The sequence below is a fragment of the Rhea pennata genome, chromosome 8, assembly GCF_028389875.1.
Source record: "Rhea pennata isolate bPtePen1 chromosome 8, bPtePen1.pri, whole genome shotgun sequence".
NCBI classification, from domain to species: domain Eukaryota; kingdom Metazoa; phylum Chordata; class Aves; order Rheiformes; family Rheidae; genus Rhea; species Rhea pennata.
In genome coordinates this window covers 11,291,364-11,319,308 of record NC_084670.1, presented here as the reverse complement: position 1 = coordinate 11,319,308, position 27,945 = coordinate 11,291,364, and the positions used below count along the sequence as shown (strand labels likewise).

The 27,945-nt window shown below is 41.4% G+C and overlaps 1 protein-coding gene across 2 annotated transcripts in view; it reads right to left on the bottom strand.

The window, feature by feature from the left end:
- Positions 1-19,773, bottom strand: part of TESK2 (testis associated actin remodelling kinase 2) — a 79,620-nt gene extending 59,847 nt beyond the window's left edge. Inside the window, exons 1-2 of one of the 2 annotated variants that reach the window (XM_062581163.1) lie at positions 19,729-19,773; positions 11,961-12,264 (exon numbers count right to left, since the gene is read on the bottom strand). In XM_062581163.1, the coding sequence (XP_062437147.1) occupies positions 11,961-12,182 (222 nt within the window). In that variant the 5' untranslated portion in view covers positions 12,183-12,264; positions 19,729-19,773. The remainder of the gene's footprint in view (positions 1-11,960; positions 12,265-19,728) is intronic. The other variant, XM_062581164.1, reaches the window with a different exon arrangement.
- Between the last annotated feature and the right edge of the window lie 8,172 nt (positions 19,774-27,945).

Here is a 27,945-nt window from a genome sequence, read left to right as displayed (position 1 = left end):
TTTTGTAGCCAGTTCAGCAGAATGCAACCATATAATGTTCTTTTTGCAATCCAGGAGAAAGTTCAAACATGGACACACCACTTCAATGCCAGGCAACAAAATACAGAAGAGTTAAATTTCTTGTCATACCACAACGTGAATATGTAGCTCAGACTACATATACTCTAGACTCAAATATAAGGTCCTAACCCAGTATTTCTTTTTCCTTCCTAAATATAAGTACAGGACTTGGAGCACATTCTTCCTTTTTAATGTCAGCCATCTCATCAGCTTATTGAATAGCTTTAGGCAAGCTACTTCACTTTCCAGCTCCCATTTTGCAGATAAGGTTGCAGAGGGAGTAGAGGTGATATTACAGTCTACCTGCCAGGGAAATTGCAAGTCTGACATCTACAAAAAAAGCTAATGTAACATCCAAGGAGAATACATAATGCAATATGGTATCTATGTCCTTATCTCCCTTTTTCATTTTTAATATTTATGGTTAAATAATTCCTTCACTACTATACCTTTATTCTGTATGAAAGATGATGGTATTTACACATGCTGCAGATGTTTATGTGAAACACTTCAGGTTAAGTTTCCCTGGCATATAATTGCACCTTCGATTTTTTAGAGCCTATTAACAGGTTTGGTATTGAATACACAATCCCCTGCATTGTACCAGTGATGTCAGCAACACCACCCACCAGATGCACACATTTGTTGATTTTCTTTTCAAAAACTGTATGGGGAGCTTGAAAAAAGGTTTTATTTTGGTCAGAAATAATTTCCTTCGGTTCCCTTTTTAAGTCTTTCAAATTAACGTTGCTCATGCATGAGGAAGGAAGTCAGTCTCACATGTCAAAACTGAATATGCTGACATACAGCTATCGTTATTATAATCACAGTTATAGCATTATGATTTGGAGGATGGAGTGCAAAGCAGCCACATTTTGCTTACTTCAGGATATTCAACTTTTATAAATTGCTACATTTAATGACCCTGAGGCTACATCCGAAAACAAAAATTCTAAACAATTTGTTATTTAGGCCTTTAGCAAACTCTTGGTAAGAAAGTACCTAATGAAATATGCCATGAAATATGCCATGCAATTTCTTATGTAAGTGTCTCCTCATTTTCAGTAACGGCTAGGAAGCACAAGAACTGAATTTGCAGGACTTGCGACTTTCAGCTAGTGTGAAAGTAAACGTGTCTAATGTTGAGTCATTAATGACAGTTTTTGTCAGCTATGGATTAGTTAACAAAGCAATGCTGCCTCGGTATAGATTGCTCAAACCGAGTTCACGGCTCTGCCCTCCTCCTCAGCTCCTGGTAACTTCCAGTAAGACCATCAGGCAGGAGGCCTCACCAATGCAGAAAAGTAATGACTGTAGCTGCTCAACACAAAGGGCCCCACTGTCACCCCAAAGCACCCTCGGACTATGGCAAGCACAGCAAGATTGGGCGTTGGGCCTCCGTGCCAGAAGGAGCTCGCAAGGATGGGAGAAGGGCCTCAGCAGCTACTGGGCACAGGACATTCTGGATGACTCACATACAGAAGTCAGAACAACTAGAGTAGTACAGATTAACAGCAGACAGATCGTACAAGTTCCAGACTTTCTTTCTCTCATCATTACCAGTGGGTATTAAGGGGCTATAATAGCATATTCCCTATGGATCTGAGACTTAATAACATCCCTTTTCTTTTATTGCCACCAATAATTTATTTGCACTTTTCATTTTCAGATTTCATAGTAGTTGCACAAACCTGTTTTATCACCCACAAACACCTCAGGCACAAGCAGTGACATCCATCACTGATTTTTTTCCCCCGCAACGACACTAAAATAAGTGTTCAGAGAAGTGTGTCACAACGCTCTGAGCAAGCAATGCACTCTGTTCTGCAGGCTCACTTATGTTAACACTGGACATAGGCCAGCATACAGTTATTTGAAGAACAGTAAATCAGCACCTGTCTCTCAGTATCAGCTATGAATGAGCTTACACAAACGTGCACGTTTGCCAGCTGGCAAAATGCAGAAAATCCCAGGGCGGCCAATCCAGTACATCTTCATCCAGAACCGAAAACTAAATAGATCGTTTAACTGTGCTTGAGAAATTATTATGAAGAATAAGACCAAAAAAATCCACAAACATTTCTGTGCCAAGGGAATCTTGCCACCTGCTTGGCCACTGAGAAACCATACAACGATGCTCAGATTGGCACAACGTTTCTTCTAGAAGGAAAGCAAAGGCCCAAAGCATTCTGTAAACTCCCAAAAATCACTATATTGAAGGCAAAATCCAACCGGACGCTCTCTCTCTTATTGCAAGGTCCCACTTGCTGCAGTATCAGCATCTGTTTATCACCGTTAAATTTGTAAGTGTTCTTACTATTTGCAAAGACAGCAATGACTTACCCCAACCATTCATACACACACCGCTCAGCAGAGGTTAGAAGAGGCCACATTTCCAAACAGGTGATAAATATGTATCAAATTGGTACCTTTATATTAATTTTTTGTTTAGTTTTCTTACTGAGCATTCTTTTAAATAATCTAGCATCAAGTCTGTTGCACTGATGTTTGTTTTCGCTTTTTATTAAATCCTTTAAAGATCTAATGATAGTTCTGCCCTCTTTTCAACTTTCCAAAGACTTTTTCCAGCAGCAGAGAAGCTGGCTGACCAAACTCGGAAAAATGAAATTGAGTGCAAACAAAACACTTTCTCCCAAGTCTGTTAATTTGCTTCACCCAGTACAATTTTAGATCTCACTTGCAGTGATGCCAAGTCAGACTGCAGAAAAAGTATCACAGAAATTCTGATTTTCATAAAGTTCTTATTTTTTTCCAATAGCATTACAAAAGGCAAGCCTTTCATTAGGTTTACTACTTGGTGACAGCTTTCAAACCACTTTAGGTGTTACAAAGTGATTTTTTAAATCTTCCACTAAGTTTTCTAGCTGGAAAAAATAACCAAAATAGGGCTTATTTCAGACAATAAACATGAACCATCCCACAATTCCCCCTTCCCCCCCCAAAAAAGGAAAAAAAAAAAAAAAAAACGTATTCAGTTCTGTCAAATGTAAGAGTGCCTTGCATGTCAGACAGGTAATTCTGAATTTTAATGATGCTCACGCCCAAGTGGGGATGAAGGCTCATAAAGATTGTGCTCCTATTGTACAATTCCTAAGAAAGCTAGAGTGGTATTAAGGGCCAAATTCATCCCTTAACTCTAAATTAAGAAAGAAGCAAGCTTTTCCCTGTTGTCAGTATTTATATTTCAAGTTCTGAAATAATAACCAAAGCACTGTGTTAGGATTAAAAGGAAATATTTATCTTAGGTTTATCTTCAGAACTTACTTTATTTTTGCTGAAATGTTAACTCCTTCCCCCCTTTAACAATTTTTTAAAAAATTAGCTTGACAATCCTAGAGACTGAAAGACTGATATCTGATGCATGCAGCAAACAGGTGCACACAGAGGAGGCAGCAAGAACTTGCTTGCAGAGCGCAGCCAGTGTGCAGGGGCCTTGTGCTGCTGGAGAGGACCAGCTCTGGCAACAGGAGGGAGCTCAGGCTCGATACCAGATCTATTCTTGGCTGTCCTGCTGAGACTGCCAATAACGCACAGGCTCACATTTAGATTTAAAATACATTGACAGTTCAAATGCTGCGTTGCCTGCTTATATGTCAAAACCCAAGCTAATGGAGACTCCAGCTCTGGAGACTGCTTTCTACAAGCTCTGAGACACCAGCCTCCAACCTCTTTTCCAGAGGGGTTCCCCACTTGCTGAAAGTCAAGCAGCAGTTCTCTGTTCTTAAATTCAGATTCTGTTGCCTGCCTATTCTTCCCTTTTCCATGTCCTGTTTATAGTCATCCTCTCCTTTTAATCTGAATTGGCATTCCCTTTTCTTCATGCTCATTTGTAAAGCTAGTCTAATAGCTCCTTCCCTCCTTCCACACATTCACCGTAATTTTACTCTTGGAAGCAGGCCTCTGTTGACATGATATATCATTAAATGTCATAGGAAAACTGAACCCTCCATCAGCAATGGGTTGCTATTTGAGCCATTAAGCAAATATACATAAGCAGCTGTAGAAACAAGTCAAACTGGGCAGTTCTGGATATTAAAGGATAGTAAAAACAAAATTAACAAAGCATGGCCTGGCTACACCAAAGCAGGTTCTAGAACTTCCTATAAGGGAAGTCTTAAGAACAGACTGCAAATATTTGCCAAGAACAGAGCACATATACTTGAGTCTGCTTCAGCTCAGAAGATCATACTAGATCTTATAACATCCCTTTCCAGCTCTACATTTATTTTAAAACAGGTGATAAGATTTATTAAGATAATTGCATGAGTCTTACCATAACTATATAAACACACAGACTTCTATTCCATAGTCCAATATAACTAGATTAAAAACTGGCTAATGTTAGCTCAGGATACAGTTGTACATGACAAAGCAGCATGAAATAGGGAAGTTTTTAGTGAGCTTCCAGAGGAACAAAACAAGGCTTAATGTTTCTCAATATTCTATGCTCACTTCCAACTCACTGATGAAAATCACCACCGCAGAAAAAAAAAAAAAAAAAAAAAAAAAAAAACACAGAAGAAATGAGTTTGTAAGATTACTCTATCCTCTTTACTTCACTAAGCAGTGAAGACCACTTCATAACATAGGTACACTTGAGCAAAAACACATACAACCAAATGAAATGTCAGTACACCTTACTAGAAACAATAATTGCAGGCTATACATCTATACATACAGAACAAAAGACCACTCTCTAGGCACCAGCAAGACCTAGATGTATTTGAGTCTCATTAAACAAAAATAAGACTGTAGTGTGTTATGATAAAGACAAACGCTGTGTTACAACAGAACATGACAAATAAGGCAGAGCGATAATTTTTATATGTCATTGCTAAGAAGAAAACCAGGGCACTCTGAATTAGGATGTCTACTTTGGAGAGGAAGCAAAAAAAAAAGTTGGATAAGCTGTAGTAAAGACTATGCTGTTAAGAGCTACGTAATCCCCTTGTCAAGATGCAGGAAATGAAAACCAAGAACTACTTAGCACATCAAAAGGTTTGAAACATAACTTGATAATGTACATCAAGTTTTACGGGGAAGAAAGAAGAGGTACTAAAAAAACTCTGGTCCAGCCAAGAAATAAAACGAACATCTGGGTGGACTATAAAGCTCAGAGACCTCAAGTTAGGTGCAAATTTTATAACAGCAAGATTAGACAACAGGCACTGCAATTCATGATACCATCTTTGAGGCCTTCAGTTCAAGGTTGAAGGAAAAAAACTAACAAAAACAAAACAAAAAAGAACACATAGCACTGTGTTGTATATGGTGCCAACATATGCTGCAGACAAAATACCACTTACTAGCAAAACAATGATCTTTGATCATGTAGCAGTGTAGATGGTCTAATATCCCTTCACAGTCTTAACCGTTTTATTCTTAAACATCTAGATTAACAATCAAACATAAAGGCAAAGAACAACAAGAAAAGTATATATTCAGGTCAACCAAGATAGACACTTTTTTTTTTTTTGGTAAAATGATCTGTATATTCTTTTCACCTGTTTGTCTGAAGTTCTATGAGCTAGTCCCTCACTTCTCTATACTACAATTCTTGTTCTCCACTGCTTATTCTAGAGTGAGATTTGCCAAACCTTCTTCAGAGGCAGAAAGAGGAAAAGCAGCTGTTGTATAACATCAAGCATTTTTGTACTGGACTTTAAGGCCTGCAAGACTATAGACAAAACACAAAGATGTTAATCAAGCAGAATAGTGATCAAGTCATATGGCACAGAAAAGACAGCTCTTAAACAGCCACTTCAGGAAAGCCAAAACGGTATCTTTCAGATCTGTCATAGTCAGATGTTCCAGAGATCAAGCCCATTCACATGACAATACATCTTACAGACTTCTTAAATTATACTAGATAGTATATATTAGAGGTAACAGAACTATCAGATTTTTCCTATGTCTATTACCACAGAAGTATTCAATTAAAAAAAAGAGTAAATTATATGAGTGCTCTTCATGCAACCCCTAGAAAAACTCCACATTAACCCTGCTTCTTCTTTCACTTTAAAGGTATGCAGCACACAGCTGTTTAAAGTGCCTTACACACATTAGATAAATATGAGAAACAGGATGCTAGCCTCCAGCGCAGGGTATGCATTTAAACAGTCCCACCTTCCCTGATCAGCCAGTGCTTCTGAAACTCGGAACTCATTAATTTGACCACACAAAATAATGACTACCAACCAGCTGATGAACTGAAGACCATCACTTCAGGTATTAAAACAATATGTCTTACAGCATGATAAGCACAAACAGCATAAATATCATGAAGATACTGACCCACTTGCTCCCATCAACTACCTTGTTAAGTCAACCAAAAGCACATAGCATTTATCTTCTACCTTGCACCTAGATAGCACAAGTTTCATGAGCTGTGGGGCGCACATATCACAGAACAGGACCAATGAGTTTCCAGCATTTGATTCTTAAGGGTACCCATGTTATCCCAGCATCAAGATTCATTGTATCTTGATTTCCATATGGCTTTTGAAACATCATGCAAGAATCATCATTAAACAAGTCAGAAAAAAAAAAGTGTGATTTAGAAGAAACTTCTCTAAATTAACAGTGTAAAACCATATTCAAAACAGTAGTTAGCAGTTCAGAGATAGGTTGGGAGGATTTATCAAGCAGGACTCTGGAGGAATCTGCCTGAAGTCAAGTCAGGGAGTGAAAAAGTGCTAAGCATTTCTAAGACATAATTAGAATTCAAACTGATCCTGACAAATCAAGAAATGCTTGGGGAAAAACAAACAAGCCAACCCATGTTCAATCCAATATGGATTAGTAGGTATAATCTACTGCACAAATATAAAAACAGGAAATTTGTGTGGCCAGACATTTTGCAGAAAAGGCTCTCAAGTTATAGGAGATCATAAATTGAACCAAGTGACAAAAACTCAGGTAGAGTATTATCTCAGATTTGTGAGCCATGCTTAAAAAGCGTGGATCTCAAATCTCAGTGAAGCAGGAAGAATGAATAGCGATGTGTCAAAACAGGCCAAACAAAGTAGCTTTTCTTTCTTTTTTTTTTTTCTTTTTTCTTTTAGGCAAAAGAGATCAAAAGGAATGATCTTTCAATATGTAAGAGATGCCATAACAAAGGTATCTGTAAGTCGTTCTACACAAGCATTAAGAAAATAAAGGTAAATTTCAGTAGTAAAGGTTTAAGTTAAACATTAAAAGAAACTTGCTAGATATAAGGACAACTAAGCACTGGAACAGATTACCTACAGATTCTGTAGCACCACTATCAATGCAGGTTTAGAGAACTAGCTAAGCATCTATCACAAGTGATTCAAGCATGTGATTCAGTTGATCAGACCTTCAGCGAAGGCAACAAATAAGATGCTCTCACAGATGCTCCAGCCTTATTTCATAACATTTTAGTAACTTATACAACTAAAGGTAGATTATTTCATATTATGTCATATACATTTAATATTCATGAGCTTGCCTTTCCCTATCCAGTATTAAACATCAATATTTCATTAACTGATTTTTTTTAAAAAAGATCTTATACACCTTTTTCACTGCTCACATGAATAAGCTTCCCAGGAATATGCTTAAGATTCAGATTATACTGACATAACTGCTTAGAATTTTTTGTAAGAAGGGATTCCTTCTCTGGTGACTAATTTCTAACAGTTGATTTCTTGACTCCTATAGGTTGTGAGGACAGCTCAAGGTGGTCAGGGCCATGGCCTTGTAGGCTTGAGCTCTGTCTTCAAAATTTGCTCTCTGCCTATCCCAAATATATTTACATAATCTTCTGAAGGCTGCACTGATTTTAGTAGTTTTGTCAGGGCTTGTTCTTAACGAATAGATTTTTTTTCTCTTTGTTATTTCTGTCAACTCTCTACCTATAAGAGGGAGCTTTCAACAACTGCATCCATCATTAAAATAGTTGTGAGATAGACCTGCACTACAAAACTAGTAGGACTGATCCAAACAAATTATTTAACTCCTGTTAAATTATCTTCTGATAACAGAACTAAATAGATGGCCGAGCATACTTAAAACGGTAAAAGAAACTTCTCCAGAAGACAGCTATTTTAGCATTCAAGACAACCACTTTTATTATTCTCTCGATGCCAAAAGACTTCACCATCCCTCTTATAACAGTCAAAACCTTCAAAATGCACGGCGACCACATCTACATGGCAACTCTGCCTTCCCAACTCACAAACACATAGGACACTCAATTCACACTACTCTGTATTGGATCTATGATCCAGGTTTTCACATATTCATGAATAAAACTGCAGAAAGTCCATTTTTAATTTTCAGACAAAGAGTAAAAAAACTTCCAGTCTCTCTTACAAGTTCAGCTACAGAATGCAGACCTAACAAAAACAGCTGAAGGAATTTTCTAGGAACTTTAGTATTTAGTAATGGCTTTGAACCAGACAATATATCTGAATAAAAAAGCTCCTAGATTTTAGTCCAACTGCTGCTCTACACACACACATTCTATAATGAATAGTATTTTTTTCCTAATATGGTATTTATTTTCAGTGTATGATGCTTATCTCCTCCACAATTACTTACAGCTCCATCAGTCCTTACTGATTTTGCAATATGTTCACTTCCCAGCAAGGATTTTAAAGGTTTGGGGTCATGGGTGGGAATTGCTCATTTACATAAATATTCTTTGCCTACTCAGTCTAAGAGCAATCTAAGAATGCTCACCAGCCTTTGAAAATTAAAACAGACACTAGTCAGCCAACTGCTTCAAACTAGACTGCTAATACAGTTTGACAAAGTTCATTTTTTTCTAAATCTACTTTCCAAAGTGCTTATTGTTTAGGTAAAACTGAGTTGTTATAGTGATGGTGGTAAAAAAAAAAAAAGAAAAAAAAGAAAGAAAAAACTGCTAGATTATGCTTAATAAACCACAAGGCTTAATTTGCATAAGAATAAAGATGCACTAGAAATGCTAAAACATCCTTCACAGCACACAATTATTAATATAAAAAAAAGCAACACAAAGTATGCCTAAGTTATAATGTATTCTCAATTCTATTTTAAGAAAAGACAATTTCCATCCATTGTTAAAAATTATACTAAAAATAGGAAATTCTACAGAAAAGAGTGGAGAGGAAGAAATCACTGAAGATAATTGTCATTTATATGACAAAACAAAAAAAACTCTCAAAACTGTCCAAGTACCTTTGACCAAGTTACTTGAGTAAACCTAACATCTGACACTCACAGAACCATAGACAAATACATAATTGAGAAAACTCTGGTAACGTGTTTTTTGATATACTTTTACTAATTTGAAGAGAAAGTTTTTTCCCCCTCCTGTAAAGATGCTTAATCAGCAAGTCTAGAACTACCCTGGATTTTTCTTGAATTTGATTATTTAGTTGGAAGCCTGCATACCAGACTGAACTTCATCTGTGTCAAACCATGAGGCTCTCTTTTCTGGAAGGACATCAAGGTTCTTGCATGAAATCTGATGATCAGCACAGTAGGATTAATCAGAGAGGTAGCCAGGCTGATATTCTAGCAGAACAGAAACTTGCTTAAATGAGTATGGAACTGCATTTAAGATAGCCATAATAAATTCTCATCTCTTTGCACCAAAACTAAAATGAGACCTTGTTTGGAATGGATATGAAAAAAAAGCATCTGTGGTTGCTTCTGGGAAAATACAAGATATCCAGACTATTACCATCACTTTCCTAGAGTAATGCCACCAATTGCAGACTGACAGTGTGTGATGTCCAGTTTAGCTCTGCTTAAAGGGCTGCGGCAGGGAAAGGTTTTAGAGAGTTAGACTTATTTATATATAGGACAATAATTCTGGTATCTCAGTCAATAGAGGTTCTCTACAGATGTTTATCTCTGTTTGCCACCACCTGACTAAACCAAGCACATTCTTATATAAAAGAGTTTCATAATAAATCAGAAGTTTACCTAGAAGTTTACCTTTGCTTAACTGCTTCTTCCCCTCTGCAACCACTTCTGTTTCCTAGTGGTTATTAATACTGTACCTTTTGTTCGAAACACATGAGCATTTTGCCTCAGGAAACTTTTCCATGATGCTACTCACTACAGCATGGTAGAATATTACAGTGATTTCATCTAGTAAGTCTGTTTACACAGCACATAGTTGTTTAAGAAGTCCTAACATAAATATGATTGCCAATGCCACTATAGGATAAATTCATAATCCAGGCACTGAAAAAAATCTAAGCATTAAAGAGGGTAAGCTCCTCAAGTTACAGAATAGGAAAGATAAAATCTTTAAGCAGGAACATTGAGGACAAAGACAAAACTACTTCAAAACCTGGATTCTGAAATTCACTAGCAAACCAAGGTCTTCTATTCCTCAGTTACTTAGACATTACCCAAGCCTATTAGCACATTTATACACTCCACAGCAGTTTTGACATAATAGTATAAAGATAACTTGCAATGACAGACAGAACTCTAAATCTCTGTTCATTTTACATTAAGAAATATCTCTAGATACTACGACATTTGCTACAAAATGCACTGCAGGAAGCTTTCCAAACAGGAAAAATCAGAAAAAAGAAACCAAACAGAACCTTATTTTAAGCCTATATAAAAGTAGGCTTTATTAAAAAGGTTTTATTACCTGCCCATTTCAAAGATTTAAACACTTGTGTTAGCAAAATTAAACTTCATATATCTAGTAAAAATATCTATCTAAATATCTAGAAATAGTTGTGTGCAGTGGCTTGCCTTCACATAAGTAGAGAAGTACATGTGGATATCTGAATGTCTTTAAGCATTAGAGCAGCATGGAAAAAAAACCCTTCATTTTCTAATTTACATACATATTCATAGCAATAAAATTGGTTAAGAGGGTTTTTTTTTTTTTTTTGGTTTAAATTCTTAAAGGAAAGACTACATGAGGTACCACAGAATGGACATAATACATTGTGGGATGAAATAAGTTTCACTGACAGATATAATTTGGAGGGTGGCTTCATGAGGTACCACAGAATGGACATAATACATTGTGGGATGAAATAAGTTTCACTGACAGATATAATTTGGAGGGTGGCTTCATTTAAAGTCGGAAACCAGGAAAAGGAAACAAATTATTTCCTCAGTGTCTGAAAGCCTGGAAGTCAACTCAGTGTCCTATTCTTCTACAATAAAACTTAGCAGAACAGTCAAGACAGCTGGAATATCACTAGGCATTATAAAAATCAGGATCACAAGTCTTCTGTATGGTTTCATAAATTGCTCTAAGAAAATCTTTATCTACTTTCCGGATATTGTAGTAGCAGGTCACCAACAACTTCAAACTTTCTCATTCATACTATTTATTATGAATCTTACAAATCTTTGATAATTTGAATAAAAAACAAGGTGTGACAAGAAGAGAAAGAAAACAGCAGGTAACTATTACAACTCCAGTGCAACAAAGCTTATGATTTCAAATTAAATAATTACATGTAGCTCTCCTAACACATAGGCTTGTAATGTTAGGAGGCAAAGACTGGCAAAGAAACAAGTATAATCCTCAAAACCTAATTACCAAGCTAAATTAAAGACATCCAAAGTTACATACGAGGGAAGCAACAGCCATTGGTGTTTAACACAATACATGAACACATAAAAATAAACAGCAGAGATCAGAAACCAAACCAAAGATTTTCTAGCTTTTACTGCTTGTTCCAAATACCTCTGCAACTTTATCAAAATAAATTGTTAGTAATAATATAAATACCTAGAAGAGAGACAGGGAAAATACTTGAGCAAATGTAAGAGCAAACAACTGACTTTAGAGAAAGTAGTATGCCTGCTGATAATTTCACATATTCTCAGCACCAAATACACCAAGCAATCAACATGAAGAAGGAAAGAAATTAAACACACACCTTGAACACCTCAGAGAAGAAACCAGAGCCAATTTTCTCACAGGTGAAATCATCAAGGCGGGTAAGTCTGGAAAAGGCACTTATCAGGGCTTTGTATGAAGAGGTCCAAACTCTTCCTATCTGGGATGCAGTCCCATCACCTCCACTGCCCCCATCAAAGTCTTCAGTGCGCTCCAAGCGTGGTGGAAATCCTGCTATTGAATTCCTCTTACTTCGGTCCATTTTGAAAACAAAGCTTCCTTTTGATAAGAGAGGACTTTTCACATCTTAGGTACTTTGCTGTCTTCTCTGCTCTTGCTGGATGCTAAAATACAAGAAATTGAGATGATGATTATTGTAAACATATCTAATCAAGTTTGACAGAAATCCAGCTCAACTTACACCAGTTTAAGAAAAAAAAAGTAGAAGATATGCAGGTAGGGGGCACAAGGAAAAAGAAAAATCAACATCATATGACCTAAAGATCTGTTTTCTTTAGATTCTAAGAAATCCTTTATGCTCTTGCTACTAAGAGATACATACATTTGGAGCTCAGAACTAAGTGATAATAAAAGAACCTTCATCGACCAACACCATCACCTTTTTTCTTTTTTTTTTTTTTTCCTTTTTTCAAAAAAAGTAACCATTAGCTGCTAAAGCAAACAGCTAGCAGGAGGAAACCCACAAAATATGCTGTGCTCTAATCTACTTCAGTAGCAGTTGGTGACCAATCTACTGCTATCACAAGAAGCCATTTCACATTAGGGGTTGAACAAAGGATCCCTAAATAGAAAAAGGGATCAACTTTCAGCTGATTTACAGGAAATTTTTAGCTGTCAGTAACAGTAGCTGGTGCACCAACAACTTTGTTTTTTAAAGCTTCCATGTATGTGTTCTATGACCAGTTCCTTAACTGATAGAAACATAAGTTTATATCCACTCAAGATCGAGGCTCCCAGTTTTGTAAAAAAGTCAACAATCCTGCTACAGAAACAAAGTGTTCTTATAAGAAATTGCCAGAACAATTCTGCACACACACATGCTTTTTAAACTATACTGTCAGTTCAACTGAAATCACAGAAAATAAGCTACATTTTCCAAGTATGAGAAAAAAACAACAGTAAGATTTTTTTCTTCTTTTTAAGAGGATGATGAAGTAATCAGGATGACTCTGGAGGCCATCAAATCTGACTTGGATTGGCAAACCTGACAGGTGGCCTACTTTTTTTTTTTCCTTTAAATTTTAGACTCAAGAAGTTTGCACATCTTTTATACACTTAACTATTCATTTGCAGCAATTCAGTGAGCCCCTACAAAACTTGAGAAAACTAAGCAGTCACACAAAGAAAAAAAAAAAGATTTTTATTTTTTGGAAAGGGTGAATGAAAAAAATGACAGGGAGGGAGCAAGACAAACAGTAAAATAACATTTATTTTTTCCTTTATGGTGGACAAGATAGTTACGAAGCATGGAGCAGACCAGGCAATTTTCTCTCTATTTAAACAGATGTACAAAACCTGAACAATACACTACTGAATTTGAAGAGCATCTCAAAAACTGAGGCTCACCAGCTGCCTCTGAATAGACAGCAGTGCTGCAAAATGCATGTTTTGTATGCCATGTATCTTTCAGAGATACTCTGTGCCAACACACCAGAAAAACATGTAGACCTTCCCTGCCTTCAGAAGTAAGCTCTGTTGAGCCGTGAGGAATTAATTTGAAGTTGTGCTCTCCAGAAAAAAAAGGGGGGGGGGGAGGAAAAAAAAAACTTTTCAAGTTCAAGGATAGTGTTTATTTCAAGCATCTTAGAACTTACTTCTCTAAACAAGAGCTTCTAGGGGAGGGAACAAAGGGTATGAGAGTTTTACCAGGGTCTGCTCAGGAACATTTAATCTTTATCAAATCCTACATTGTGGTGCTCTTACAGAATTTTTTTATGCAGACTCCCACATGTGTGAGCTTACTGCACTTTTCAGAAGATACTATTACATAATCTAACATTATAGTATGCCTGACTGCCACACAGGGGATCGCGATCTAGTTTCTGACCTTGTATTCTTGCCCAATGAGCCCTGAAGGTCTGAAAGTGGTATGGAAGAGGATCTCATGGGGAGGCTTGTAGACCTCCCCCCCCCACCCCATAATTCTACTGAAACAGCATGTCCATTCTGCAGTCTAGCAAACCAAAGCAACTTGTAAATCAAGGCTATAAATTCAAATACTCAGACAAAACAAGATCTATATAAAAACAATCAGAGAACGCTGCTGTTTCCCAAACAGAGGCACATACCAGCTTAGGTAAGTGATATTAAACCGGAGAAAAAAAAACTAACTCCATCTTAAGCATCCAGATACCATTAAAAGGAAAAAGGAAAAAAAAAAAAAAAAAAAAGAGAGAGAGAGAGAGAGAGAGAAAGAAAGATCAGGCTTTCAATATAGTCACTCGCTAAACTACATGTGTATAAATATTTTATATACATTATATATACACATATAAAAACAAGAAAAAAACCTTTGCACATATATATCCTTTAGATTAAAATCACATGGTGAACTTTGCAAAAGTCTCTACAAATTGCACAATGAAAGAAGAGATTCAAAGTACTTCACACAACATAAACCCAAAAAGCTTTTGCCATCTGGATTCCCAAGTAACCCATTCCTTCATTTCTGCTTGCTAAAGCTTGCTTGTTTCCAGACAGCTACACAAAAATCCTTGGAAATTATTAGGCTAGAGCTCCATTTGTCTAGTTTCTCTATCCAGGACTGCATAGGCAGAATTAGAGGAAATTTTCACGTGGGCACAGATCCAAGGGGGCCTCCTGTCATTTTGGCCAATTACACTAATGATCACATTCTCAATGAAATCAACCGAGGTTTAATTGACTGTCAAGTCAGTCTGAGGTACTTTAATTTACTACTTCGTCTGGTTAATTAAAGTGCACTGAACAGAATCCAAGACCATCCTGCTGCAGAATTGCAGGTTGTTGGCTTTCTTTCCCCCCCCCCACATTGCAGTTCAGCTTAAAGACTCTTAAAGCTGTGCTTAACAGCCAGTTAAAAAGCACTGAGCACTTTTAAGTGTTTCCCAATACATCCTCAGCTTTCACAGCACTTTGACTTCCTTTACACGCACACACAAAAATCCTACCCTACTCTACCAAGCCAAAATCTTCTAGAAATACATCTTCCAAAATGCATACATGCCCTACTCGTCGCTACTTATTAATTATAAGCCCTACTTATTACATTACTAAAACCTACAATTTCTTTGAATGTTTCATACTATACCATTTTTTAATTTCTCGGTTTAAAAACAAACCTAAAAAAAAAGAATCAAATTAATAGAATGCAGTGGGTATCTTTTTTTAAGAAATTACTATAAATACAAATACTATCAGCAAGTAAGAGGTTTAGTTTTCAAAAACAATGCGTACATCTGAGAATATTTAAAGATGAAAAACCCACAATATCACATCAAGTTATAGCTTACATACTGATGCAAAACTAACAAGATATTCAGTACTGGCTAGTATATTTCTACACTCTTTGTAGATTATATACACACACACACACCAAAAAAAAAAAAAGAGAGAGAGAGAGAGAGAGAGAGAGAGAGAGAGAGAGAGAGAGAGAGAGAGAGAGAGAGATGGGTCAGGCTTCTCAACTTTAACAGCATCCTCCATGTCCCAGAACATAAAAACAAGATCCTTCCAAATCCATTTCAATACATTACTACTTTTCTCTCACCAGTATCTTTATAGTATGTGCATATTTGCACTCAAAAGTCAAACTCTGTTTCCTTAAAGATGGCCTTAACAACAACAACCATTTTTAGACACAGAAGACTGTCGCTAGGCATTCAGCCTGGAAAGCAATAAATCTGGTGGATGCATGTTATTAATTTGAAAAGGTTTTCTAAAGAACAAGATGCCAAAGCTTTGACATAAGACATTTGCCAAGAGTTAACTGTTTAAACTCACAGTTTGATGTAGCTTCAAAACCCAGCGCTACAAAAACACACAGAAATCACACTGGCAGGTGTCACTCAAAGTTATAACAAAAAAAGAAAAAAAAAGAAAAGAAAGAGAAGTGTTCGCTGCAGTAACATGTGGAAAATTCAGAAAAGCCTCAAAGGAATCTAAAGAACAAAATCTTTCAAGGACTGAATTGACTTTGAAGCGATTAGTCGGGGGGGGGAGGAGGAGAAGGGAACAAGAGTTTGGGATTGAAATACAAGAAATTAGACTAAATAGGTAAAGAAGAACCAGGTGTTCCACAGCTGTGCTTTCAACTGCTACTGTCAACTTTCCTAACAGAGGAAAGAGACTGTTTGTTTGCAACTTAGCTTCCAGTCTTCGGGAGAAAGATAGTACTACCTACTTTCAGACAGACAACGTAGCCACAAGCACCAGAGTTTGCACTACACTAGACCTAGCTCATACTGCAGTCTTTCTGCTTGCAATGCAGTAAGTCCTACAGTCCAGTTTATCTTTTTAGTTACTATATTACACTCAATTAAAAAAAAATCATTAGGTAACTTTTTGCTGTAATTTCATCACCCCTGTAGAAGACAGTTCCAAACTCTGGCCAGTGCTATTGCACTGACAGTTTGCCACAGCTGCAGCTAGCGTTCCTCTTACGAGAGACCTGCATTATCCCCCCTACTCCAGTACAGGGACTGGAAGTTTGCTAAACTGCATGCTAGTTTTGCAAACAAGCCTCCACAAAAAGCTTTGCTGAAACAAACAACTCATTTATTTTGTAACTGAAGCCAAGTTTGATCCCAACAGAAGAGACCAGCCACTACACTGCAGAAGCTGAGACCTGGGGACAAGGTTGTAGGTTTATGCCTATATTTGATACAAGTAGTTTTAAAGTCTGGCACATGCTTAGAAGGCAAATATAACTGCAGAAAAAAGACACTTCATCTTTATGACAACAATATTATTGCCAACAATTTCTAGAGTCCAAATGTGATACAGAACTAAGCTTAAACAAAAAGTGCCTGCAAAAATCCATTTGTCCCATAACCTGCTTGTAGTGATTTCAACCCATAGTGTAGATGGACTATAACAATGCTTTGGTACTTGACTAAAGTCAAATAAACTAAAGTAAATCAGGTACAACATACAGCTGCTGCTTCAAATGGGTAATTTAAATATATCATGTTTGCCTGACAAAACAGGAGATTTGCAAGCCATCCAGAAAGCCCTGCTCTTCCCTCAGCCTCTGCAGGGCTCAGTAAAGAGGCTGAGAAGCAGCTCACGACTTCCAGGTTTCTGTGCACTGAGGTTAGCTCTTGAGAAAAAGCAAAAGGTGTGAAAGCCTCTTAATACCAATGGGTATTGTAACATCCCAATAATCAAGGAATTCTCCCTCAACCTTTCACCAAGGTTTCTATCTGAGGGGTGAGAGCTCTGTTTGCACTGGGAATTTCCTCACAGGAGATAGGAAACAACTTACAATTTTTTGATGCAGCCAGTATAGCATAAGCAACAAAAGAAAACAGGAGTGGATGAAAGAGGGATGAAATCAAAATAAATAGACTGTGTTTCATATCTGACTGACCTCTCTTGGACACTATCTTATGTTATATAATCATATACAACTGTGAACATTTGTACTTTGCAGCTAAAGCTATCATCTCCACAAACATTTACGAAACCTGCTATAATCTACCATTAAACTATGGCTGAAACTCCAGCCCATATTTAAGTGTTTTTTACTTCAGGTACCTGATACACAAAGAGAACAGTAACAGTTCTAATTTATTTACAAATTTGTGAAGTGAGAACAGCGCTTCCTAAATTTGTTGTTATTAAGATATTGCCAACATTGGTATTCAAATGAAGCTTCTTCCAGCACACCCCAATCTGAAGCACCTTGGGTACCAAGGGGAAATACATACCTCACAGTTTGAGAGCCACAAAGCTGAAGCACATGAAGTTGGCTTTCAAAAGCAAAGTTATTTCAACTAACTCCCCTCCTGGCTGCAAAAGCAATTACAGTTGTTCCACTGGCTGCACTGAAGAATCAAATAATAAAGTGGCTTAGCCACTAGCATACGTGTGTTCAACTTAAGAAAAAGTGACAGAGCCATATGAAAAGAAGCTTACTAAGTCAGGCATAACCACAGAGGACTTGGCAACAGACAACAGATGGGGCCAGTGGGATACAGGGGCCGATTACTAGATGTGCTTACTGATAAATGCACAACTTCAAATTAATACATTAAAAAACTAGTAAGTAGCAGAAAGGTTACAGATTTGACCATTTTTTGATCTTGCCTAGAAGAACATGTATTTTTATGCCAGGCTGCAAAGTACCATGCTATAAGGATACAAACAAAAGCTTTGCTCCTATGCAAACGCCTGGTTCTTAGCTATAGGAAGAATATAGAAAGGAAAACTATTATGCAAGAGAACCACAAGTTTTGTTATTTTCTGCAGCAGGCATAGAAGCAACGGTTCCCTCCTTCAACCCTGCAATTCTTTCATGAATTTGTCAAATGATTTACATAAAGAAATTCAATGACGAAAGCAGATGCATAGAACCAGAGGGTCTAGTTAGGTTACAAGAGGCATATACCACTAAGAATATCTCATTTGGGCCAATTTTCTCCTTTCACAGTCACAAAAACATGAAGTACTGAAGCAAGGATTGGTCCATTCCTATCTCCTGCTCTGCTCCTATTGCCAGCTGTTCATCCTAACAAAACAGAATGTACTCCTGTAGCACAACTGAAAAAACACACAGAACAGCACATGCTTGCCACCAGCTTGGGGAAAGAGACCCATCTGCTTTCAGTTCAAGCTATTTATGTTTTGCATACAAGTTTTACATGGTGACAAAACAAAAAGCATAATGGAAGTATACAGACATGTCTACAGCTATACAGCATACCTTTACAAGAGTCAGAGAAAATGACATTTTTACTGGCCTATCAGGATAAGGTATGCAACAATAATTTCCAAATATGATGACTTAATGGAAAGGTTTAAGGCTAATCCACTGGGCATATCAGAGTTTCTCATAAAACATCTTATGTTAGGCTGTAAATTCCACTGACTAATTAAGTCCACAGAACTGCAGGTCTATTGATTTTGCAGACAATATGTTAAAAAATATTATTTTAGCTGAAGCGTAAAGATTACTCATAAACTGGCCTAAAAATTAAGGTGAGAAACAGAAAGGTCTAAAGTTAAACAAAATCCAGTTCAGTACTCAAAATTTTAGCCTTCAACTCTCCAGGTACGTAACAGAGTATCCAACTGGAAAGTCCTCCAATTTGCTTAAAAGCGAATACAGTTCCCACCCTCAGTGGAGCACAGTATGAGGAGCGATCGGCTCCGTTTATAAAGCACTTCTCATGTCAAAGCCACAAAACAAACACGTACGCGCATATACCTGACAGCCAAGCCTGTCACTAACGCATGACTCACGTACTCTTACGGCGCAGCGCTCAGAACAGCAAAACCCGAGCCAAGTTCTCACAGCTCTTGGCAAAGCGACCGCTCCGAGCGCCCACGCGGCGGGGCAAAGATCCCGCTCCGCCCGCTCGCTCCGCAAAGACCTCTGCCCCGCGGTGCGAGCGGGGGCTCCCGCAGGCGGCTCGCGGCGCCGCCGCCGCGCGCGGGCGCCCTGCAGCACCCGCCGCCCCTCCGACGCCGCCTGCGCGAGCACAGCCCCTCCGCGCACCTGTTAAGCGAAATCCATCACCAACCCTTGCAAACAGGCACGCGCGCGCGCGCGCACGCGCCGCCTCCCCGCCGCCCCCGGCCGTTACCTGAGCGCCGGCGCCAGCAGGGCCCACGGGCGCCGCGGGCTCTCATGGCCGCATACACCCCCCCCCCCGCCTCCTTCCCCGGCCCCTCAGCACCCCGGCGAGGGTCCGCGCCGCCGCTGCGGCAAGCGAGGGGGCCCCATGTGAGGAGCGAGCCCAGCTGCGGGGCTCGCGGCCGCGATCGCCGCCGCCGCCGCGACTCCGCCTCCCTCGGCCCCCGCCTCCGCCTCCGCCCCCGCTGCCGGCGCCGCCGCCGCCGCCCGCTGCGCCCGGGGGCGGCACCCGCAGAGCAGCCCAGCCCAGCAGCCAATCGGTATCGCCCGTGCGCTAGATGGACGGGGGAGCTCGCCCAACCGAGGAGCGGGACTCAGGCGGAGGGTCTCGATGGTAGTCCACGTGAGTGCCCCCCTTTGTAACTGGCCGAGAGCAAGTTGAGAGGCAGGTGGTTTGGCCAACTGAAACAGAGATAACTACTCCTGGGGCAATAGCGACAGGAAACAGAGAGGGGCGTTGCTAAGGGCGCTTCTCTCTCATTGGTCAACCTTAGAGGGCGGGTGGTAAATAAGAGACTCAGCCAGTAAGAGTGAGCTTTGCTTTGTGACGAAAGGGCTAGCGAGCCAATCACCGAGTGTTTACAGAGCGCAGTGGGCGGGAAGCTGTCAGCGGGCCCCGCGCCTCCCGGCAGGCCGCGCGCGGGACGAGCGAGTGGGGCGCCATGAGCGCGGCCTGCGGGCGCGGGCTGAGCCGCGGCAGCGGGGGACCCGCCCGCCCGCGGTCCCGTTCCCGGCGGGGCTGACGGTGGTGGTGCTGCTCGGAAATGCCCTCAGAGAGGGACCGGGGGCTCGGAGTGTGGAGGGCTTGCTGTACCTGAACGTGGTGGGCAGGGGGCTGGTTATATGCTTGTGTGGCCCTAGGTGAATAAATACAATAAATATGTAAATATTATTTAGATATACTTTATAAATAAAACGTCCATCAGATAACAATAACTGTGTCGTATGTGAGAAATGTTGGCTGCTGTTTGGTGGGACTCCTTATTAAACCCTGATCCAGCATTTACTTTAACATAGGTGCATCAGGTCTTAGTTTAAAAAACCAGCCAGTGCTGCAAGTTACAGCGTTGATCTTCACCCGTTTGCACTAACAGGAATTTATACAAGAGTTAGGGAGTGCCAGTTTTTAACCATGTGACCACAGTTAAGCTTCTTGGCCATATCTCTTCTGCTAATACTTTTAATTACATATCTCCATAGGACAGTGACTTTCCCACGGGACTCTTGTTTTGCTGCAGCTTTGTTCTGATCTCTTCCTCCCTCCACTTTTCCAGACTTCAGTAGGTTACTCAGGCTGTTTCCTTCTCTAGCAGCCTTCTGTTTTCTTCTTCTAGCTGCCCACAACCTAGTCATGGTATCAAAGTAGGAAACTAAACCCTCTCTGCATGTTGCACAGAAAATGCTGCTCAGCCCCTCGAGCACCTGGCTGCAGATTGATTAATCTCAAATTTTCTGAGGTTTTGGCTGCCAGTCTATAATAATTCTGTGGTTATCACATACAACCTGTTATGTTTCAAAGGCTTATAACTTATCCACAACTATCTGCGCAATTAGGCAGCTTGTAACAGGTATAGAAAAATTACTTTTTTACTGCCAAACTTAAAGTATCAATTCCAAAGCATGAAGGGATAGAGCATCTTATTAAACAGTTTGGGGGGAGGAGATTGTTTTACATTGACAAGGGGTGGATTTTTCCCCCTGATTTAATCTTTGGCAATGGTTGAGCTATTTCTACTAAAACTGTTCAAGAAAAACACGGTTCATCTGCTATAGAGTCTTGGATTGAAAAAAATGAATCCCAAACATTTAAAACTGCTAAAGTTGTAGCTAAAAAGGTTTCAGGTAAGAATACATTACTCAACCTTGCCATACTGTATTAGTAATATATTGTGTTTTCTCCCTATTGTTTGTCATTAATTTTTCCCCTAATGTTTTTAACTTAGTCCAAAATGTGCTTGATTGACTTTCATTTTGGAAGCATTAGCACCAACTCCACAGATAATACTGAATAGAGATTTACACTTAAAGGTGGATTAAAATCTCTAATCTGAAATTTATTGATTGAATTTAGTTCCAGAATGTTACCCAAGTTTCTAGTGAGACTTTCTGTATAAATTTAACTGCAAAAATATAATGGTTCTGCAACACTAACAGCTTAAAAGTACTTTGTGTGAAGAGAAAGAATTGCCCGGTTTTCTTTTTCTTTTGGATTTCCTTTACTAACAATGACTTTCCCACACTCCCAAATGCTAAATATCACCCATATACAAATATCTATTCTAATGACAACTCATACATAGGATGCAAAGAAGCTTCTGTAATTAAGCCATTAAACAATGATTATCTTATCCATCATATTTGAATGTTTGACTAAATAGATGGAGCTCCTCAGGCCTGTCAGTGTCTTCTGCTAACACTCAAGCATACCTGAGCTCTAGAATGGAACTTTACATCAAGACTAAACTTCTTCTATAATTAAAAAAATATATTTTGTAAAGTTAAATTTCAGTGCTTTACATTTGGCTGGGATTTATCCATGCAAGACTGTACAAAGTAAAATACGAAATATCCTAGGGTCTTCATGGACATTCACTATGCCACGGTACAGTGGTCCCTGCTGCTTTGTACCCTGTTAAAGAAATGCCAGTGCGTTCCAGTTTTCACTCACTCACTATTTCCCCACTGCTCTTTGTCCCTAATGTTTTAGAAGTTATTCATCAGCTTCAGGATGACATCTGGTGGCAGATGTTTATTACTTCTCTTTTCGGGGGCTAATCCCAGTACTAAAGCAAATGAATTATCTTTCTCCAATTCCTCAGCATAAATGGGAATCCACCCCCCTCCTTTTTTTTTTTTTTTTTTTTTGGCTTTTCAGTAAAGATGTAAGCTATCTTTGCTTTTTGCTCACAAGTTTCTTATTGGTAATATCCAGGAACAAGCACTCATCCCATCTACTAGTACATGGTAACATCATTAATATATGCCAGTATGATTCAGTAAAATTAACTTTCATTTGGAAACACTCATAATATACTTCATACACCCATTGCATGGGGTCTGATGATTAGAATTATGCCACAAATGATCCCTGTTTTGGAGATAGGATAGTTCTATAAGCCCTCCTACTGCTTTATCTCAAAGACTGAAGGCCTATAGCGGAAGAAAGTGGGTTTTTCTGGTGACTACGTGTGTGCACACGTCAACAGCAGAACCTCTGTCTGAGAAAGTCCCCTTGTCCCTCCTTACAGCTGGCAGAAATACCTCAGCAAATCTGTGGCCTTAAAACGTGCAGAAAATGAGCAGCTTTTATAGCTTTCCTATATTTCCTGGAGAGAGAAAAATTGATGTTGTATTGTGCTTCATCAAGGAGGCACATCAAAGGAAAAGTGTTGCAGAAGTCTCAGTGTATTTCATTTTAATGGTCTCTCTCTTGCATTCAAGAAGAGCCGTGCATCCTGTAAATACCTCTGCAGGAAGCTCGGCTCACGGCGGGTATTCCCCACTCCTCCAGCTGCCGGTGAGCTGGCTGCCCTATGCAAAGATCAGCTGCTCCAAAGACAGTTCTGTGGTTTGTGGTTTGCTTCTTCGTGCTATCAGTCTGTCTTCCTTCCCCAGAGAGATCACTTTAGCTTTTTAAGTGTAACTGGTTTGACAAAAGAGCAGCCAAAGCTAAACTCACGGGGTGGCAATAAAAAGAGATGTGAGAGAGCTTGGGTGACAGCAGGCAGGAGGGGGAATTCCCTTCCTCTGGGCTTTGGAAATGCCCCAGAGGCAGAAAAGGTTGCGAGATTTCTCATTCCCAAGGAGAAAAACTCTGGGAACACTCATAAATTAAAGGAAGCAGGTAAGATAGGTGTATCAGGGAGGGGAATGCCAGACTATGTAGGGAGGTGATAAAGCTGAGGTATGTAGCAGGAGTAAAGCCACCACCGATCTGTCAAGCCACGCACCTTTGACTTGCAGCTGCGTTGGCAGGAGAATTTTGCTGCCTCTTGAAACCACCCCTGCCTCCTTCCTCTACCTTCGTCTTGCCACTTGCTCGTGCTGCGTGTGCAGCTGCACAGAGACCTGGACTGGGGAACCAATGCTGATGAAAAACTCAGGGAAAAGCAGATAGTTCTGTTTTTTTCCCGGGTGTATGAGTTCTCTGTGCCAGAAGGTGGAGGAAGGGAGCCAGGAGAGCTTTGCTTAAGCTCCTTTAGGCAGCACTACTATACAATGTGAAATGGCCCACAACCCACCTGCGTGGGCTCACCTGACTCTCCTCGCGGGCAGGTGAGTCCCTTCTTGCACTCCAGGATGCCAGGCAGGAGGCACAGCTCATCAGCTTCATCCGTGACCCAACAGCCAGCACGTTCTGGGCTTAGGCGGTGGCCCAGGGCAGGAGTGACTGTGGTACTGTAGCATGCGGGGGGGGGGGGGAGGTTACAGAGTGGTCTGTACTCTGCCTCAGCAAAGCCTTTTGGGCTGAGCCAGGCTTTGGGCTGAGAAGCCTCCTCTGGAGTTGCTCAGCAAGGATGTTAGAAATGAGGTCTGGGCTAGTCGTACCCTTTGCGGAGGGAATGGGCTCAAACAAGGAATTTCTGCGATCTGAAAAATGGGGTCTGGTAACAAAAGACCAAAGAAGCTTGACATAGTGAAGACTGACCATATACTTAAAAATGCCTCCATGGCAGGGAAACAGCTGCTTATTATAGAGAGCTCTTCTCATCTTGTAGTTAAAGACCAAGTCAGCTGCAGTGACTGGAAGCCGAAGATGGAAAAATTAAAGTTGAAAATAAAAGGGATACATTTTCAACAGAAAGGGGGGTAGCTTATTCTGAGGTAGCTTAGCACGTTCTAGTAGATGGTCTCAGGATAAGAACATCTGGCTAAACTCACGGCTGTGTTATTCTGGCGGGTGGAGAAGGTGACCACAATGGCCCCTTTTGACCATGAGCTCTGTGAATGTAAGACATGTTTTCTCACAATTACAGCATCTTTTCTGGTCATGTCCTGCTGCCACAACACATCAGACAGTATCACAAACCTCTGTGCTCATTTGCAACAACCTCCCGGAGGGACTGTCTGGAATTTGCCTCCTGTCTAATGTCAGCATTGTCCCTTCCCTAACCCCTTTCCAGGGCAGATATTAAATAGGGCAGACATGGAAAATGATCCTTTCAGGCTTTTGAACCCTTTAGTTTTCAAAAAGCATCTTATTGCCCCCACCTCTGAAAGATTGTCTTCCCACCCGTGCCCCCCTTGGCCGGCCTTGCCAATAGCCTTTGCAGACTGAGGTGAGGTTTGCTCATGGATAAGCAGCCATTCCCCCCTGCTCCGAGCAGGGCAAAATGCAGCCGGTGCCGCACTTTCACTGCGTCCTCTTTGTCAAGCCCCAACCACCCTCCCGGCTTCAAGGAGAGCTCTGCAGGGGGCTGCTTGAATGGTCTCCTCTGAACGAAGACTGAAACGTGTGTTGATAAGAATGACGGTAATGTTTGTCTCACCGCTGATGTGGACAAGGCAACCAGCGTGTCGTTGCACACAAAGCCGTGCTGCAGCATCAGCCCAAACCTGGGACGCGCAGCTCTGCACAAGTCCCAGCTACCTTGGGGTTTGTTAAAGCATCTTGCAGTGTTCCTCTTACAGACAGAGCCCATGCACGAGGCTGGTAGCAGTGCGAGACACCCTGCCTTGGGAACCAAAAGGAGCTTTTGCTGGGACAAATGGATATTCCCATTTAAGCAGCTGCCGTGCTGTGACCAGTGCCACAGTCCTGTGCTCCCCTGCCTCCTCATCATGGTCATCTGCTATCTTGGCTCCAGTTCTGAGCCTGTCCACACATCAGGCCCCACAGTGACAGTGCTGTAGTGTCAACATAGCCAAGCTGCTGGTGATACCAGAGGCATGGAGTGGTACAGAGCTGGACGGCCACCCCCAGCCTGCTCCGCAGCACTCCCTGGCCAAGAAACCATGCAAGCACCCAAGGCGACAGATGAGCCAAGACCAGCCTGTGCTTCTATGACCAGGTGGCTTCAGCTCTAGGGAGAATATGTCAGAACTAGCTCCCACTATGTGCCCATCTCCCTGGTGAGCTCAAGTGAGACCCCTGCACCCAGGGCAGGCTCAGGCCATGGCTCCCCATAGAATCACCTGAGATTTTGGGCTGTCTGGCCCCAAATTATAGGGGAAGAACCTGAAACATCTGACAAAGCCGTATTCACACCAGCACCCACTGGAGTGTGGAGGTATGAACTTGCACTGGCTTGAACTGTGGCAGGCTCCCAAAGGCAGCTCTGCGTCCTCCAGCCCGGGCTTTCTGCAGAGCTTCAAGACAGACGAGCACTCAATTCCTGTCTAAGTCCCCGCTCAGGTCTCCCAGTCAGTTTTCCCTGGCTCCCTGAGACAGCAAAGTCCTAGTGTTTATTATTGCTCTCCAGGAAGGGTTGTCCAGCTCTGAAGCTTTTCTGTCTGATCTGTTTTATTTCAACAGTTTTGTTTTTCCTTTCCTTTTTTGCTGGGTTACAAAGCTGTAAAGGCCCCGTGGGGAGGAAGAGGAGTCAGGATACACAGCGGGGAGAAGACAAACTCCCAGTCTTGAAGTCAGGTTCACTGCCTGTGTCACTGGTATTAAAAATAGATGAATGACAGTGCTCTCTGCATTGGAGGAGCAACAGAAACTACTGAGCAAATACTCCCTCTATCAGCCTGCAAGTCACCAGTAGCATCTTCTTTTCTTTGATGAATTCCTTTTTCTTGACTCTGGCTTTTGGGATTTTACTTTGCCTTGGAGAGGAGAGGAGAGGAGAGGAGAGGAGAGGAGAGGAGAGGAGAGGAGAGGAGAGGAGAGGAGAGGAGAGGAGAGGAGAGGAGAGAAAAGAAAAAAAAAAGAAAGAAATACTTGTCTAATGTTTCAGCCTTGGGGGAAAAAAGAGACTCACTTTGGTTTCTCTCTTCTGCTCTTGTCAGTTGGCCACCAGCTCCCTCTGAGACCAGCAAACCCCTTCTGCCGCGGGGGCAGAATCGCCTCCCCTAGAGAGCAGCCCCTCTCGCGAGCCCGCAGCAGAAGTCCCTCCGGAGCTCGAGCGTGCACCCGCCCCGGAGGGCATGTTTTGGCCCATCTGCCTCATGACTAACTCCAACCTTGCTCAGCCATCCTCAAAAAGCAGGTGTGCAGTGGAGCTTAAGGCAGGCTGGGGCCCGCTGAGCTCTCCTGGATACGGGCTCTGCGAGGGCAGCACGAGACGTGCCCTGAAGGAAAGGGAGGAGGACGGAGAGGCCGAAGCACAGGAGATGGGATGATCTGCCTGAGCCGCGGCGCGGCTCACACTGCTGGCCCCGCTCGCCTGCTGGCCACGTGATCGAAATGACCGCTTTTCGGCTAGCAAAGCCTGCACCGCTGCTCTGCTTGACGTGGGGGGATGCTCAGCCGGTGCCCCCAGCCCGGGCTGGGATGCCCAGTCCCACCGCCGAGCTTGCACCTCTCTCCCAGCGCTCCCGCCTCCCTTCCTCCCACCTTCCCTTTCTTCCCCCAGCCCTTTTGCTGCCACTGTTTTCCACTCACTTGTTTCCTATTATCTGCTTCTTTCTACCAAATTAGCAAAATCAGCTTTGTCATCCCTGGCCTCCTCTGTGCATTGGCCGCCAGCCAGAAAAGAAGGGACAGGAGCTAAATAAAGACGGCGGCGAAAGGGAGCGTGGCACTGGCAGAAGTAAATGCTGTGATTTCTGAGCACGAAACTTTCTTTCCAAAATTATTACATGAAGCCCTCAGCTCTCTTTGCTACCTGTACCTGGCCGGCCCACGTGCCAGGCAGGTTTTGCAAGGCGGGGGTTGTCCCCCCGAGAACAGCAGGACATTAAGAAGCGTGCGGCCCGTCTTTTTATCCTCTTCCCCGGGGTGGGAGAGCGGCGGTGTCAGCGCGGAGACGTCCTCGCACCGGTTCGGTCGCTCCTCTGGCTCCCAACAGCCCCTGTTCGCACATTAATTGTAACCCTAATGAATAGCTCCGAGATGAGCTAAAGCAACAGCAGTGACCTGCGGGGGGGGGGGGTGTTCCTTTGCATGGGTTTATTGCGGTGTTTGCAACCCCCTGCGGGGAATGCCAGCCCAAATCTCTCCTGGGCCCCCAGCTGTTGAAAACACACTGTACCGTATATATACGCTTAATTAAAGCAGAGGGAC